The 18,383-nt window shown below is 40.7% G+C and overlaps 1 protein-coding gene across 2 annotated transcripts in view; it reads right to left on the bottom strand.

Moving 5' to 3' along the window:
- Positions 1–3,853: 3,853 nt before the first annotated feature.
- Positions 3,854–18,383, bottom strand: part of LOC148085913 (glutamate receptor ionotropic, NMDA 2C-like) — a 46,795-nt gene continuing 32,265 nt past the window's right edge. For both annotated transcript variants that reach the window (XM_087784055.1, XM_087784056.1), the window contains 8 exons: positions 11,828–11,996; positions 11,417–11,570; positions 11,220–11,345; positions 9,750–9,979; positions 7,858–8,018; positions 6,997–7,184; positions 6,617–6,849; positions 3,854–6,449 (listed from right to left, as the gene is read on the bottom strand). In XM_087784055.1, the coding sequence (XP_087640181.1) occupies positions 4,989–6,449; positions 6,617–6,849; positions 6,997–7,184; positions 7,858–8,018; positions 9,750–9,979; positions 11,220–11,345; positions 11,417–11,570; positions 11,828–11,996 (2,722 nt within the window). In that variant the 3' untranslated portion in view covers positions 3,854–4,988. The remainder of the gene's footprint in view (positions 6,450–6,616; positions 6,850–6,996; positions 7,185–7,857; positions 8,019–9,749; positions 9,980–11,219; positions 11,346–11,416; positions 11,571–11,827; positions 11,997–18,383) is intronic.

Genomic DNA, 18,383 nt, shown 5'->3' with positions numbered 1-18,383 from the left:
AATATTATTTGTTTTTCTCACGCCTATGTTGACTCATTAAACTCTCAATATTTATCTTTTCACCATATAATGAACATTGTTCCGGTTTGTGTGAATCTAGCCAATCATGGAAGGCACCGCGCAATATTAACCAATCAGAAGCAAAAAATAATATTAAATTATTTTTAAATTAATTATATTTCAGCTATGACTCTTATGTCTTTGTCAAAGATGACAGGTTTATAAAGCTATAAATCAATAGTTATCCACGATCGATGACTGCCATAGATCTAGAGGAAGTAGACTAACATCCCATATCACAACAATTCAATTTGAATTTGTTTTAATGTTTGATCCTTTGTAAATAAATATTTTTGTAAATATGTTTTTAAGTGTTTTTCAGTTTGAAAATATTTTTCAAGAAGTTATACAAGTTTCAAGAGTATTTCAATTCCATTTTAAAATTTTGTGAACATTGTGGTAGTTTTTACAAGTGTTACAATAGTTTTTAGATTTATTTTGAATTTTGCAAATGTGTTTTAAGTTTTGTAAACATGTGACAAAGGGTTGTACATTTGTTTTTCAATGTCTAGCCAGTGTAATTCTGGGATGGCGTCTGAACCACCTGACAAAAGTAAGTCACAAGATCACCAAAAACTGTCATCGAGACATCAAATTAGTTGTTGTTTAGAAGTATGAAAGTTACTAGTTTATTATTGCTACAACACACTTAACCTTTAAAATTCACTTTGATTCCTCTCAGACTTTGTGTTTTCGGGGATTTATAAGGAGACGCCTGTGAGGTAAGTCGTCGTCTGTCGGATCTCGGCAACACAAAATCAATATCGTGTCCAGACATTGCTCAGTGTGTGCGTGTGTGTCTGTGTGTGTCCCTGTGTGTGCTTGTGATCCCTGTGAAGATCTGTGTGTGTCTGCACCCATCGGGTCGCAATCCTAGGTCCAATTTTCCAATAGGTTCCATGTTGATTTCCTCTGGGAGGTGAACGGACGTCGCTGCGCTCAATAATCCGGACATATGTGACTCTTTCTTTTTTAGCCCTGTTTTAATTATAGTTACTTGTCGACAAATGTACTTGTCACCTTAAAATCTAAAGTAAATCATAATTTAAACTAGATAAATGATCGCTTTAAATGCAATAAAAAAAATAACATAAGATACAAAAGAATGTGGCAAAGAAAAGAAAGAAAATAGTAAGAATAAAGCAATAAAGAGCAGAAGTTTTAGTCTTCTAAAGTTCACTCTCACTGATAAAGTCTCGTCCTGAGAGACGAGAAAAGGACAGAATCCTATTTGGGAGTCTCGGGTGGAAGCAGGAGATCCTGATAATACTGTTGCTCTGCAGGGTCGCGAGGCCTTGACTGGTTAATTAGACGCTAACAGCGATGGCATGTGTCAATTTGTGTGTGTGTGTTTTTGGCAGAGGATAAAAAATCTGGTCACTCTGTTGAGGCCAAAAGATTTCGCACAGTAGCCAGAAGCTCGTCCAGAGAATTACGTTGATCTAAAATAACAAGAATTATCACAATAAATCAACCTTTATGAAGTAGACATACGTGTTGTGGAATGTAGTCCTTCGCACCGAGACGCTCTTGTCGCTCAGAATCTACTTTGTTTGATCAGGATAGAAACTGACCTTGGCGGGACTGTGAGCCCCGTCGTCTGACCTCTTCACACCTTCTAATAATTTACTTTACACGTCCAGAACGTCCAGATGCCGCCAGTCACCTTGAGACGAAAGTGTGCTGCTGATAACTAGAGTGGGTGAAAAAAAAAGAAAAAAGTGAGAAGACATGGGACGAGGGGAGATGTCTGACCACTGTCAGGAGGAGCAGGAAACATGTGGGAGAGACGTTTGTTGGATTGAAATCTTGGGCAGAAGAAGAGGCAGAAGAAACCTTTCCTTCCACTCCTGACACGTTCCAATCATATCTCCTGATTAAAAGGACGGCATTTCTTTAAAGAAGGAGAAGAAAAAGCTCATTAGTATTTCATGACTCCCTCGAAAAGGAAAGTGACATCTTTGACAGCCACGTCGCTCGTCGTGACTTCCGCCTTCACGTTGGCCAAATCATCAAAGCCGACGGAGCTGCTCGTGTGACAGCTGTCTGTGCGCACAAGGAAGTGTTGCATCAACGTTCCTAATTAAACTTTGATTCCAAAACGTGCGCGCGAGATGGAGTGAGCGAGCGTGTGCTGCTGCTGCTGCTGCTTCCAGTCCAACCTGATTGGATCTGCCATCCAGCAGCAGCGTTAATTGCTTCCACAATCTTAAGGTTCACTTCCTGCAATCGCTTCCCATCAGAAAAAAGCCCAGATATCCATATTTCAAAATTCTATTTCAGGACGGAATGATAGCGGGACAAGCACCTGGTTTTATTTGTCAATTTAAAAAAAAACCTTAGTTCTCTTCCTGGTCATACACTAGAGTAGTACTACTCAAGGCTGATAGAATTCTATATTTTCTAAATGACTCTCGAACGTGTTGGACCTCAGCAGGTGTCTGCAGTTCAAAGCCGCTGACAGCTTCGCACAACGGTAGCCAATGAAAAAGAGACATCACTTTACTCCCCAACCATAATAAATGTATATATTCATCTTCGTAGTCAATCATAAGCCAAGACATCGCTGGTCTTTCTCAATTATTAACTTAAAAAAATACTTGGAGTATAATGTACAGTGTATAATAAATGTTACAAGAATATCTTAAAATACAGACCAAAGTCTTAGAACAGGACCAATCTTTTACTTATTGCTCTTTCTCCTTTCAAAGCGGTGATCAGCCTGTTGTCCTTGAAGCATCTCTTATAGGTAGTTTTGTTCTTTAATATCATCTTGTGTGTAGTTGTTAGTCCATCAAGTTTTTTTTTTCTTGTAGTTCGCTGTCAATGTTTCCGTGTCTACCCGATCCCTCTCTTTTTTCTCTTATTGACCTCTTAATCAGACATTCAAACATATATCTATAATAAAATGTATCATAAACAAAATGTAAACGTAAATTTTACCATTTATACATGCAGTAAAAAGTTCCAATAAACTAGTGAAGACGATAACCAAAGCACAAATAATGGATACAATAGAATTGAAAATTGTATTTCATGATTAAAGTGAGACTAATTTGTAAATTAAAGCTATATAAATATATACTTTTTTCTCTTTTAGACTATTGTAACAGTTTGTTTTCGTGTCTAAACAAGAAGGAGCTGTCTCGCCTTCAGTTAATACAAAACTCTGCAGCGAGAATTCTGACCAGCTCTAGTAGAAGAACTTACATTTCCCCGATCCTTAAAACTCTTCACTGGCTGCCAGTTTCTTTAAGGATCAATTTTAAAATTCTGGTTCTTACTTTCAGATCTATTCATGGTCAGGCTCCTCCTTACATCACTGAACTGATCCAGCCTTACACCTTAGCTCGGGCTCTGAGGTCTGTGGATCAGAATCTACTGATGGTTCCTCGCACACGGTTCAGGACCAGAGGAGAGAAATCCTTCCAGGCTGTTGCTCCTAAGCTTTGGAACGATCTTCTCTGTGTTTGATGATCTACTGACTCCTTCATGAAACATCTTTTTTATTTGTGCAGGCTTTTCCCTGATTTTCTGAAACTCCTCTGTATGTCTTATGTGTCTTGGCCTTTTAAAGTATATATTTTAACTGTGTATTGTTTTTGATTGTGAAAGCGCTGTGTGACCCTGGTCTAGAAAGGCGCTTTACAAATAACTTTTACTTACTTGCTTACGTACTTTTATTTGAATAGAATACCAGCTTCAATTAAAAAAAACATTGAAGAGAGAGTCACAAGCTGTGAAAAACCATCTTTAATGTATGTAAATTTCTGGTTACATGTCAGGGGCCGATAGATACGAGAAAGAACGTTCAATAATTTCAATTTAAAGCACGAATGCTGCCAATGACGATGACGAGGATGAAGATGATCAAGAGTGAAAAACCATACGATCATAATAACAGGTGGTGATTAAAAATCGTGACTATAAATTCCTCTAATATGCAGAATACGTGAGCTTGACACTTAAATAAGACTCTTGATATTTTCGTCGGAGCGAACTTGTGCTGCGGTTCTCCAGAACCAGAGAAGAACCAGAGTCCAGGATTAAGACACCGGGCGCTGGTTCCGAACGGATGCCAGCAATCCCACCCATTTTTTGCAAACTGTGTTCACGTGGACAGATTCCTTCCATCCATGACAATGTGACACTTGAACCAATCCAGGCTTTTTCCAGATCCAATAACAAGATTTATTGACTATTATGAAATGAAAAGTTAAATATTAAATATAAAAATAAACATAGAGACATTTGAATAAAATATTATAAATGCAAGAGGTTAATTCAAGATTATTATTAGCATAATAAAAATGTATTAAATATTAAATTACGTCTACAGTAACAGGAAGTCCTTGAAATGTTAAAATTATGGGATGGAAAGTCTTAAAGTTTAAAAGAGCAGTGAAAAAAGTTACGTCTGATGCTATTATCTTGAGCTCAGACTGATTATGGTCAGAGACGTAAGAAACACAGTGAAGACCGGCCATTGGAGTCCATTAATGATTTAAATAAAATGCTGTCAAAAAAATCCTCAAAACAAAATCTCTGATGTCGAAACGTGGTCCTCGGTTACTTCCTGAAGTTTGATTCGGTTCAAATGTGCCACATTGTCATGGCAGCAGTGCCTACTTTATTTTCTATGTTCATTTACCTGCCAAAACTCGACACCAACTACCATCCACAGTGGAGCGAATATTTACAAACGCACAGGAACCTCAGCCCGAGATCTGACCAGGTGGTGCCAGAGAGCTCGTTGGAAACAGCACGAGAATGAAACCTGCTTCGAGGACATTCCCGGGAGGTTAGTTGCTCTAAGAATTCAAGCATCGTAATCAACGAGGAGTCCTGAATGTCATAGAACGGGCAACAGCCTACGAGTTCACCACACAAGTCACATGATGAATTGCTACATCAAATGAAACTTTTTTTCACACTTCCGATTCCAGGCTGGATACCCTTCTCCATGGTCGCAGCACGCAAGGACTACCAGCAGACTGCACTCCAGCCACCTGACTGATCTGGGCCTCAGATCCAGTCCTGGATCCCTGGTAAACCCCATAACCTCCATAAACGCTGTCCTGGTAGAGCAGCGCTCTCTGACTCCCACAGTGACCGCCGCCACATGCTAACAGCTGGCAGACTGGGTTGGAAGTCTGGCTGTGGTTCTTCAGGTCCTGCGGGCCGTGGTAAAGCGGCAGTCCTGGGTAAGAGTTCAGGTAGTGGGCATATTGTCTGCTGAGCAGGCTGGTGGCCCTTCGTACCATGCCCCGCCCAAACCCAGTGCCATGACGCAAAGCTTCCCCATATGAGGGGAGATGCGTGGACTGTGAGTATCTGAGCCTATGACCTTTCCGCCCATTGGGCCTACGGTGGTCCTCCCGGATGTGGAGGTAGGCCTGGTTTCTTGGCAGGCACAGATTGTTGCGCAGCTGGGCTGGGTTGTAGGGTTTATTAGGCGTGGTTCCAGGAAAAAGGTCTGGCAATGTTGTGGGTGACTGGCTGGAAAGTGATGATTGTGAGTCATCTAGCTGATGGTTTTGTTCGGTGCCCCAGGTGGCTTTGAGGAAAGAAGGACGTCTATGTCTGCGTCTTCCTCTCAGAACCAGATCTTCTGGAGGCCATGAGCCATAGTTGTCCACACGAGGACTGCTTAGGTTTGGCAGGTAGCTGCTGTCAGAAATGTGGTTTTCCTGCAGGTTGTTGGCCTTAAGCTCGCTCAGACACATTGGAGCTTTCTCGCTCTTCATCTGGTCAACGTTGTCACACTGGAAACTCTTGGACCTTCTTTTCCGCCGGGATAACAAAGGGTCAACCTCTTGATTCTTGATTAAGGACAGTGGATGGGTTGTGTAGAGGTCTGGCAGTTGCAGGTCTGAGTATGAGTAGAACTGAGAGTGTGGATCAATGTACAGCCTCCCTGAAGTATGGTACTGATGATGTGGCACAGGCTCACCAACTGCCAGATGGGGGGTACTAAGGCTCGATACTGGGAGTGGTCGGTCATAAAGACAGGAAGTGGATCGAGTGGGAAGGGTGTAGCGAAGCGGGGTGGGCCTGGTCACCACCCTCTGGTGCTTTAGTGGTGGTGTAAGTGAACGCTGTGGTAGCGTGACATGGTTCTCCATTACATAGGCAAATCCTCCTGGCACAGTCTCTGTTGCAACTGGCGGTACGCGAACAGGTAGGGTGCCGCTGTGCCGACTCAGGTGCTTGATGGTCTTAGTGGCGTTGTCCAGGGAACTCTCCACATTAGCAGTGGATACTAAATCTTTGGCTGTTCGCAGCATCTTTAGCATGTTAGCTTGAGCGTAGTTAGTGGTGAGATCTGGTTTGGAGAAACCTGATGAGCGACTAACTTCCTCCACGCCATTGAAGCAGCTGTAGATGCCCTGAGTGACAGAGAGAAGTTTTGTCAACAGTGCACTCAGAAACGGCAATCCTAAAGAATCAAGATCAATAACTATGCCGATTCCACACTATTATTCATTTAGTTTGCATGGTACATTGTAGATAAACTCGGCCAAAAAACTGACACCTTGTAGATGAAGTGACTCACTCGACTAATGGCCAACAAGAAGTCCAGCTTGTCAGACTTCTTGACAGCATATCGCAGCTTCCAGTAGAGCAGGTGTTCCCAGGCAAAGACCAGCAGACTCAGACCCATGGCCACCAGCAGCATGTAAAAGACTCCCGCCATGTTGTCGATGTCCAGTTTGCTGCTCATCACCTCGTTCTTCTCGTTCTGGCAAATGCCCGATAGCCATACGGTTTCCAGGCGCTGGGTGTCCCCTGCAAGGTCCCACAAGGTAGGTAGATAGGAAATGGTTGATGCATTTTTGGATCGGTGATCAGTCATTAGTAGTTTGGAAGCATTCTTTTCTCAGGTTTAGCTCTAGCGAAAATGGAACTGCAAAACGGTTATATTTTGGAACTCACCATCTCCGAGGAACTGTAGGAGTGCGAGGTCGATGGGTCGCTTCCAACGTGAGTCTTTCTGCAGTGCAATGCCATACCCTGTGGTGGCAAAGACTTTACCGCTGCCAATGGTCACCAGTTTGCAACCTTCGTCTTTTCCCGCCATGTAATTCAGGACAGCAGCGTCGTATATGAAGGCGTCCAGCTTCCTGCGTGAGAAATATAAGATTGTTATTAATTAAAAATTAAAAATTGAGTTGCAGTAAAACGGGCGCACGGTGGTGCAGTGGTTAGTGGTCGCCTCACAGCAAGAAGGTTGCTAGTTCGCTTCCAGGCCAAGGCAACTTGTGACGTTTCAGTGTGGAGTTTGTAGTATGGTCTCCCCGTGTTGCGTGGGTTTACTCCGGGCACTCCGGTTTTCTCCCACAGAGGTTGATTGAGAACTTGGGGAAATTGTCCATAGGTATGAGTGTGTGTGTGAATGGTTGTCTGTCTTTGTGTGCCCTGCAACAGACTGGCGTCCGGTCCAGGGTGTCCCCTGCCTCTCGCCCAATGAAACTGGGATACGCTCCAGTCTCCCCGCGACCCCCACAAGGCATAAAGCGGTAGAAAATTAATGAATGAATGAATGAGTTGCAGTCAAACTTGTTCCAGCTCTGACAGGTTTGGTGGGTGTAGATTTTTATTTTTTTTAAATCTAAGAAAGATATAATTTAAAGAAAAATGTCACTCTCGTTCTCAGAAGTTCAACTCAGCTGAATTTATCAGATACTTTAGAACAAGCACTTCTTCTTCAAATCAAAAGTTTCCTGAAATAGATGCTCCTATGATCCGCTCTCTCAGCACAATGTCTTTGAAGAATGACAAAAGCTAAATTGTTACCCAGTCTTGAGGCTCTCCAGCGCCTCCTCCACGCCCTTCTGGTTGTACTTTATCATGTGTGTGTGCATGTCCAGGTAGTTACTCCGGATGTTTCTCTCTGTGCTGCCGTTTGGAACCGTCCCGAATCGGAATGGGGGGTAGTGCTCATGAGGCTTCTGGAACTGAAGGGAGAAATGTGGAAGTTAGTTGAGTTTGCTTCGAAAATATATAGACTACAGGCCAAACCTTTCGACACACCTTCTGGGCTTTTTTACAAATGATGTGATCGACTGATTTTAATTTCTTAAAGTAATGATTTTTAATCATTTTTCTTTACTTAACTGATTGGTTCCTTCCATGAAATTAATTATAAGGTCGTTCAATAGTGCTGTATCAACCTAATTCATGCACAACACAACTAATGGTCCCAACCCCATTAATAAGGCAAAAAAATCACAAATTAACCCTCAAAAAGAGACACACCTGTGAAGCAGAAAGCATTTTAGGTGACTTTATTTTGAAGGTCATGAAAAGAATGCCAAAAGTCTAGATAGTAGTCATCAGAGGAAAAAGTGGCTACTTTAAAGAAACTATAATATTTTAACCTATTGCACACTTTTTTTTAAAAAGTACATAATTCCGCATATGTTCATTCATAGTTTGAATGCCTTCAGAAAGTATATATTATGTAAATAATCATGAAAATAAAGAATAAGAGAAGGTGGGTCCAAACTTTTGGCCTGTACTGTAACGTTTAGGACCCTTGCATGAGTTTGAAACCCCTGGTCTGAAATATTCCATAATGGTTTTAAGTCCAAATTAAGTGAAAATAAAATATTGGAAAATTTCATTCATGAGGAATAAAATTTAGCAAAAAGATCCAGAGATAAAATCTTTAAAAAATAAATGCCAAATGTTGTGGCAATACATCCGATCACCACCTTAGACTTGAACTTTGAGATTGTTCTAATCATAGTCAGTTTTTCTCTCTTTTGTAGTTCGCCGGTCTTAGTTATGTTCGAGCCGTGCCCTGCCTCCTGTGTACCGGATTTTGTTTTTGTTTTTGTCCTTGTTGGAGCCCCTTTTGGATTTGATTTATTAAAGCCACTGAATTTTGGATCTTCTCTTGTTTGTCTGACTGTTTCCTCTTCTGGGTCCTCTGACGCTCTGACGCTCCCCCCGTGACAACGTTTACCAAAAAATGTTATTACATTATATCAGTGGACTATCCTCTGTATACAGCAATAATCCTAATCCAGATTAATCTGCATCTGATCAAACTTTAGGGGAAACTTAATTAAAGTGTGAAGTGTAGGGACGATTCGTCTTTGTAGCAGCTTTGCCCTTTAGATCCAAAAGCTGACAAATGACCAAGTGTGTATGTGTGTGTGTTTATGTGGGTGTGTGTGAAATGACAACCCTCTGTAAGAAAGTGAGCAAAAAGAAAATAAAACTAGATATAATGTTGAGCTTCTTATCTGTTAATCTGTCCAGGTCAGAGAGTAAATGTGATCTTTTCCTTGTTTCCTTAGGTGTGACCTGTGGTTTCCACCCAATTAGTCGTCCATCATTGGATGAAGAGTCATTTTGATGCTGGAACTTTTTGTGAGGAGAATAATCAGACTTTGGAATGACATCTTTACAAGAGTATTATTTGAAATGTATGTACTTGTGTCATGTGGATATGAAATGTCCCACTAGCTCCACACTCACACTTCCTGAGAGGGTTTAGTGATTTTGGACCCGCAGATGAAGGACTGGAGTGAGCCGAAGGGGGCGACATTGACGACCAGTGTTTTAAAAAGACCAGCATTTATCGACTGTGGCTTCACAAGGAGAAAGAGGTTTAGACTGTAACTGAAGGGGTCGATGTTGAAACCTTCGAGAGTCTCTAGACGCGGCTATCGACTCACCTTTTTGTCCGAGAGCCCCGAGACGGTGTCGATGTATTGCTCCTGGATCATGAAGGCAGCCAGGTTAGCAGTGTAGGACGCCAGGAAGATGACGGCGAAGAAGGCCCAGACCAGAACCATGATCTTACTGGTGGTGCCTTTAGGGTTCTCGATGGGAACCGAGTTGTTGAAGACGATGCCCCAGAGAAGCCACACCGACTTTCCGATGGTGAATGTTGGACCTCCAGGATCTGAGAACAGTAGTTGGAGTCCAAATAACACATGAATTTTATATATTTTGTTTTGCTTCGGTTGGTGATACCACAGTTGATCATTCCTGCTGCTACTTCACCTCCTGTCACTACCATTCATGATGCTAATATTATTGTTGTTTCGACTTGTTTTCTAATGACTGCTGCTGTTACGTGATGCCCTTGCAGCAGTTCACATTGTCTGTGATGCCACTGCTGTCATCCCAGTCACCATGATTTCTTCTTCATTTATTTGAATTATGTTTCCATAATCACATTTACTTTGTCTTTGGCTGAAGGTTCCTGAAGTGGAGAAGAAAAAAGTGTCTCGATAACAAACTCATGTTTCGTCCGTTGCCCTCGGCTTCGGCGACAGCAGCCGTCGCCGTCATTAATCAGGCTTCGATTAGCCAACCATGCTAATTAAAACAAGAAAACGACCTTTCAGACCTGAAGACGAGGCAGACTTTAGTCAGAACCACATACTGGGATTGATTAGTGCCGGGCTCACCCTGTACGTAGGTCCCTTTTTTTTACTCCATATAAATTCTATCCTGAACCTGTGAAGGAGTTTTTTTATTCACCGCAATTTTCATTTAACGATAGTAGTCAACAGTGTGTGACCCAGATCTGCTATATTTTTCCACTTCTGACCGCATTCCAAAGACGAGTTTCAAATCCTGCAGTGACGACGTGCTCCCCATCAGGAGGTTTAGGAACAGCCTGTCCCAGAAGATAAGACTCTCTGAATCAGAGGAATCTGTTCTTGAAAGTAATTTGATATGTGACCTTCAGTGTGTGTTAAGTTGATATAGAAAAACATCAGAACTAAAAAAAACTCCTTAAAATATTTTTCTTTGAGATTTCCTTCTTTGTTTTTTCGCATCACAAGTTACCACGCCTTACCCTAGTTAGTTTTTCAGTGGTCGTCTTCTGCTTTAATCCCCATTTTTAAGATCATGAGGATGATAATCAGAAAGAAAGATAAGCTAAAGCAGTTGTTACTATAGCAATAACAAAAATAATGATTATTGTCGTAGCTGATGAGAACAAAGATGAGGCGCTTTACTTACTAACTTATTTATTTGCTTATCTCTGTTGATCAGAACATTTTGATGCTAATAACAAGGATGACGATGTTGAGATGAACATCAGGAGTAGGAAGATCTTATCATGACGATGAGAACATATATCATAAAAACCCTGCTCTTCTTTGGCAACCCGGGAACTAAGAACTGACCTTTGGCGCTGACCAGACTGCGGTTGTATCCGACAGGACTGAGGTACTCGAACACAAAGACTGTGATCGCCACGACAGTCAGGCACATCACGAACATCATGACCCAGACAGCTGGACTGTACGGTTCTGCGGAGGGAAACACATAGAAGAAGATAATTAATAAAGTTAATGTTCAACTCATTATAGGAGTTTCTTACCAAGGAAAGCCGACGGGGAGACCGTCCCGTTGCTACGGGCGACCATGACACTTATTCCAGTTTCAACGAATGGGACGGAGAAGTCGATAATTTCGGAACGCTCTTCGTTGATAGTGAGGGATCCAATGGCCATGTCCGCACGTCCATAAACAACCTGAGACAGAAAAACTCTCAAAAATGTGCACTTCTCAACTCGATGATAAATTCTCTTTAATGTGGATTTAGTTTTCCTCGAGTGTTGCTGTTATAGATTCAATTGATCAGTTTACTATAGAGATAGTACTTTACCAAGTACACACAGAATCCTAAAACTGCTTTGAATGCGTGTGCAGCTTCAGAAAAGTCATGGACATGAGTTCATCAAACACAACAGCGAGTCAGTAGGTTATTTTTACAGGGATCATTTCTAACCTCTCCGATCATTCCGTTCCAGATTCCTCTCACCAGCTTGCCGTGTTTCCCGTTGGTCACCAGGTAGAGGTCATAGGAGAACTTGATGGTACGAGAGAGTTTCTTCAGGATGTCGATACAGAAACCTTTGCAGCACAGTTTCTTGTACGACTCAGAATGTCCGATAATACTGCGGAGAAGAACATGAGAGTCACTTGATATCTCAGTTTCATGTGTTTCACGTGTTCAACATTTATTACATGTTTGGTTGAAGCACATTATTTACTGAAACAAGTTAACAAAGTCTTGTTACATCTTCAGCTCCAGTTTGTTTGTTTTTTTTGTCCATTGAAAAACGAGGTGCTATTGAAAAGATTGTGTAGATTAACTGGAAGAAACAACATTTTAAAGGTCTCCATGTGATCGAAGTTCCTTCTCCAGCCATGAATCTTTTGTTAGTTCTTATCATCTCCTGCTGTTAGCGACTGTTGTCTATAGCCTGGCATAAAAGGCTGGTGCTTCGTTAGCTCAGATCAATATCTGCTAACAGCACACACACACACAGACACACACACACACACACACACACATACACACACACACTCCTGATAAAGCTGGAGAGGCTGATAGCGTCTAATCAAAGCCCATTAAGAGCGACACGTACACACATCCTGTCCGCAGTGAATTGCGGAAGACGGATGTGAAAGAAAGAGCAAAAAGAGAGTAAAAATATTCGAGGTCGAAAAGGACGACAGTTTGATTCTAAAAATATAGATTGCGAGAGAATAGTGTGTGTTTGTTTGTCATCGACTGTCACAGACCTGAGTGAATCACAATGGACTCGTCTATCTTTAGCTTCTGCTTCCTCAGATATTTTTAAAGAAAAAAGCTTTTTCAAGTGAAGCGAGAAAATGAAATAAAGACTCACATGCCGTCTGTTTTTTTCAGCTTGATCCCACAATGCTTTGCTTGCCTCCTCAACCTCCACTTGACTCAAGTTTGATCCTGAAGTAAGATGGTGTAGTCCACTAGATTTAGGCTTTTCATATGGTCTTAATATTTTATTAAATGCACCTTTTATATAATATATCAAACTTGTTTTCTTGTCAAAAAATCCACTTTTATGTTTGATTATGATAGCTTTATTGTGAAATATCAAATTGGATATGAGTTTAGAAAAAAAAACACATCTTTTTCACTCACAGGTTCACCCCTAAAAGTCATTTGGATCATCTGTATGTTAATGTGAGGAAACCAGAGTACTCAAAGGAAACCTCTGCACCCGAAACTATCGTACTTTGAGGCTGCATTTCTACCCCACCTGATAAGAAGTTGATGTGGTGCAATAACATCTGTCCACTTATAAACACACACACACACACACACAGAAGAGGACGACGTCCTACGAGACTGCAGATTCTCACAAAAAAACTCCAGAAACTAGAGCAGTGGAGGGAAAAGCCCTGGAGGCAGCAGGTTCTCAGCAGAGCAGTTGACAGAAACAACCAGAAGAAGAGGATGACAGGACGTAAGGACGACAGCAGCTTCAGATTAGAGGGAGAGAGAGAGGGAGAGAGAGAGAGCGACAGATGGACCAGCAACCAGCTTATTTAACAACAGCTACTGTACTTTTGCTGCCAAAACACTTCCAGTAACAAGATTGTCTTCTATAGCCTCTATGATGACCAACAAGTTCCTGCAGCTAGGTTGTCACTTTCTATCGATCCAAACCCACGACGACAGATCTACTTGTTCGTGGAGCATCTCTCGACACACTAAAGGTGCAGCACTCGAAAGGGAGGCTTGACTCTACTTTAAGGGTTTCTTGCCTCATAAAAACTTCCAGGAGTCAATGAAGCAAATCCACCAGTCAATTATCAGGAGGTGTGTGCAGTCAGAGGGTTTCATTTTTTTTCACAGCTCAGTGGAGGGCGCTCTTATTTTGATAGGATACGAGGTTTCACTGTATTGAAAGTAAAAGTTTAAACAGTCGTGTAAAAAAAAAGGTTAGACATCGCTTTCTCTTAAAAAATGGCTATCAAGTAGTAACACGTGTGTATCATGTGACAGAAAAGACAGACAATAAAACATAAAAATGCCTAAAAGCTCTGTTTTTCTCACTACAATGGCATAGCTATTGATGAAAGAACTTCAATGGTTATTACACTCTCATGATCTATTTGTCTTCTAATCATTATATTTTAAAAATTCACTCGACATTCAAATCAACAAGAACATATTATTTGAAGAGGAATTGTTCAGCAAAAACTGAAACAAGTCTATATTTTAAGTTTGTTTGTAGCGGAGCTTTAAAGCATTATAAGCGATACAGACAGGAGGTCCTCTACTGTCTACACTGGAAGCGCTTGCGGTAGTACTTCCTGTCTTAATCGCTTATTATAAAATATATATTAAAATTCTGCTACAAACAAGAATTAAAAATTGTGAACGTTTTTCGGAACAATTCCTCATGTCGGCTTAAATACAAGTTAGACGTTACAGATGAGAAGTATTTGGATGTTTTTAAGCCGAAGACAAAGATGAAGACAAAGAAAACTCAGCATTAGCCGCTACATTAGCATGGACTTTCATTTTTGTCAATAACTTAAAAGGAACAGATTACTCTGAAAATAATCTCAACCCTTAGTCGACATGTAGGTGAGAAGAAAATGAGTAAAGTTTATTTTTGAGTGATCTATCACTTCAAAGGACTGTGGAGCAGAGAGTGGCCTTTAAGACACTATATCATAGATCACCATCTATATGAAATTTAATGTACTCATCACTCATCAGTATGATGATGGTACAAACATCATGCGTATAAATGTTGTATACATGTTTTTTAACATGAGATAAGAATGAATGAGACATTGATAGAATCAACTAACATTAACAGTGTTGTCACATAACAATACCTCACTTTCATCTACGTGTTATAGTTTTATAGAGATGAAAAAGTGCTAAAATGTAACACTAACAAATACATGATAATGTAATAAACAATGTTTTGTTTGCAAACATCATGCAAACATGCTTCTGGCACATCTTATAGATTCCAGCTTCTTGGAGAGCGAGAGCGACAATCTGTGCTGGAATAATTCAGTCGTGTGTGTGATGAAACCTTCATATGGATGTTAGATCTCATTTAAAGTTTAGCATCGTCGTGAGCTTTGTTCTTGATATTCGGGGGGTCAGTGGAACCAAACCCTGGAGCCAGACGACATGATTCGGTTTTGTTAATGAGCAAAAATAACATCTGGTCTGGGCTGGAGGCGGCTCACACCGCACAGTAAGTTTGACCCTTTGGTTTAACCGTGGTCGCGTTTCTTCAGCTGGTTCTTGGTCCGCGCCCAACTACAACAACGGAGAGAAAGAGGAGGATGATGCTGTCGCTCGCCGTGACAGATGTCCTCCATGTTGGACAGATAAATCTTTGCTGGCAATCAATGTGCGCTCAGCTACATATCTCTGGATAATAAATGTGCCAGACAAGAAACCATCTGCATAACACACACGCAGCGACCATGACGACAACATCTATTACGGAGATAGTTATCTTCAGGTGATGATCAATCAGAAGAGATTTGACGTAAATCACCGAAAAAAAAACATCTTCAGCGACAGCAAACATGAGGAACTGGGGTTCTTAGATCACTTAACCGGAGCAGCACACTTACTCACGGTAACAACACATCCAAGAGATTTACCGTTAAAGTCGTCTTAATGTAGGAATGAAGTCATAAAGATAGAAATGATTTAGTCATAAAAGAAGACTTGAAGAGTTGATGCAAAACTTGCAAACATGTACAGCTTCAGAGGCAAAAACCTGCTTTTCCTAAAGTGTGAGCAGAATCGTAACAGTTGCCTTGTATTGGCCTCATGTCAGGAACATAAGTTGAACTAGATAATTCCCCGCCGGGATATTGAGAGTGTTAGCTGTGTGCTTTGCCCCGTAACGAAAAAACTATGGTAACTACAAAAGTGTTAAATCCCAGTTTGATTATTTGGACTCTTATCTACATTTTAAATTTTGAATAATGAACGTATGCCAGAGCAGGAGATGTTTGACCCTCTCCCATTCATTTCTTATGGTAAATTGATCGTATCTTAGAGTTTTTTGCGACGTTGCTTAATATTCTGGTGAAAAAAATAATAGCAGTGCGAGTCCAATCAAGCCGCATGTTTTTATGTATTTTTGTTCGTATGCACTCAACTTTTCGGGGTAGGAAAAGTTCCAAAAACATAAGGAGGATGAATAATACATTGAAGTAATCTGTTCCAATTTAAAGTTATAGGCAAAAATGTGTCGATTTTAATGTAGCGACTGGAGTCTAAGTCAATCTGTGGTGCTCGTATGTAATATTCATCTTGTATTGAAGCCTAGACAAGTGGAATTGTTCCTGGAAAAAGTTAAAACAAGTCTTTATTTTGAGCTTTTACTTTGAAAACGTTGCTAGGCAATCAGCCTTAATCTTGCACATGCGCACTGATACTTGCAGTGTGTTTCAATAAGAATAGACTCAAATAAAATGTTGTCATTTACTGGCTGTCAAATTTTAGGAAACATCTCAGACACCAGACTTGTTATTCTATTTATCAGACACTACACCCTCATCTGGGAAACATGAGGCCACAAGTTCAAAGGATAATTGCCGCGACTGAAACAAGTCTGTGTGTCTTAACGGATCACACCGAAGTTTTAGTCCCCGCTGAAGGTCTGAACACACAGACTTGATCAATACCAGGCCAGAAGAGAATCTTCCTGTTGAAATAATGAAACTCCAGAGAGAAAGAGTAGACGGAGTAAACAAAAAAAAAAGTGCAGACTTTGTCAATTGAAACAGTGGATTGTTTCATTTGTGTGTTTACAAAGAGACCAACAAAACGAGTTTCTGGCAGAAGGTGGTCACAAGAGCGGAAAATCTACTCGTATCATGGTTTGGTTCTCTGCTGACACTGTATTAGGTTCCTTGTAAAAGGTGATTTTCTAGTTGTGTTTGATGTGATAACTCCAGCAATTTTTTATAGCTCTGATGTTTTTGTTTTGTGATTCAGAGAAAAGAACACAACAATATTCACCCTTGCTTATTCATCTTTTGATCTGCCACAATATTGAATTTAAATAAGAACTCATTTTTTTCCTTGGTACAATTGTTATTGTTGTGTGGTGAGAAAGTGATTCCTGATTGGGTAGAATGTTCTCATGTGAATAGGATTTTTTAAATATAAAAATGGACACAACAAATGACTATATACTATATATAACTATATACTTGGAACTTTATACACGATACACTTATATATTATAAACTTTTCAATGACGTCAGGCTACATGCCTCAGATTTTTAAAGTTGCAGTAAATAAATCTCTGCTTAAAGAGCCCACTCTTGATCCAGAGGTTCTCACTAACTATAGGCCTATCTCTAATCTTGTCTTCATTTCAAAGATTCTGGAGAAACTGGTAACAAGTCAGCTCTGTGATTATCTGATACAGAGGCTAGAAAACCATATAGGCATACGTGGAACTGCTCTTAACTGTTTAAATCCTACCTGTCAGATAGAAATCACTATGTTCATGTCAACCACCTCTCATCGACACACACATAGTCAGCTATGGTGTCCCACAAGGCTCTGTTCTTGGTCCAATCCTATTCACAATCTATATGCTCCCACTAGGGGACTTGATCAGAAGACATTCTATAAACGTTCATTGTTATGCTGATGACACCGAAACTCTTCTTGTCAATAAAGCCAGATGAAAGAAATCAGCTAACACAACTATAGTCCTGAATTACAGATATCAAGTCCTGGATGACCAAAAACTTCCTTCTACTGAACTCAGGCAAAACTGAGGTTCTACTAGTTGGTCCACAACGTGTCAGACAATCATTAACTAATGATCAAGCCTTACTTAATGGACTTGCTCCTGCTGCTAGCACCGCGGTAAAGAATCTGGGTGTCTGCTTTGACGAGGACTTGTCATTTATCTCACACATAAAACAAATCTCAAGGACTGCCTACTTCCACCTTCGTAAAATTAAAAAAAATCAGGCACTTCCTTCCTTTGAATGCTGCTGAGAAACTCATCCATGCTTTTGTTACCTCCATGCTGGACTATTGTAAATCTTTTCTGTCAGGATGTTCAAATTTATAAACCCTCTAGGACCTTACGATCCCTAATCTCTAATCTTAGTTATACCGCAAGTCTGTAAATGTAGATTTGGAGCCTGGGCCTTCAGTTTTTAAGCCCCTGTGCTGTGGAACCAACTACCGGTTTCAGCCCGGGGAAAAAACACCCTCTCTAGGATTAAAAACATCCTAAAACCTTACTTTTCAATAAAGCCTATAATAAGGACTGACTCTGGCTCTGCCTGAATCAGTGCTTTTTGTTTTTCTTAAGATGCTATAGGCTTAGATTGCTGGAGGCTATTTCTCTCCCGGTGTAGGTACAATTTCGACCCCCCCTACAATATCGCTCCCCACCACTTCCCTACGTGATGACGTCACACGCTGCATATGCAAACGTCTCTTTAAAATATTTTTTATGGGTTAAAGAAACGTCAACAAAATATTTACA

The sequence above is a fragment of the Callionymus lyra genome, chromosome 2 (assembly GCF_982586985.1).
Source record: "Callionymus lyra chromosome 2, fCalLyr1.hap1.1, whole genome shotgun sequence".
In the NCBI taxonomy this organism is placed as follows: domain Eukaryota; kingdom Metazoa; phylum Chordata; class Actinopteri; order Syngnathiformes; family Callionymidae; genus Callionymus; species Callionymus lyra.
Note: the sequence above shows the minus strand (reverse complement) of the source record. Positions and strands in the feature narration are given on the sequence as shown.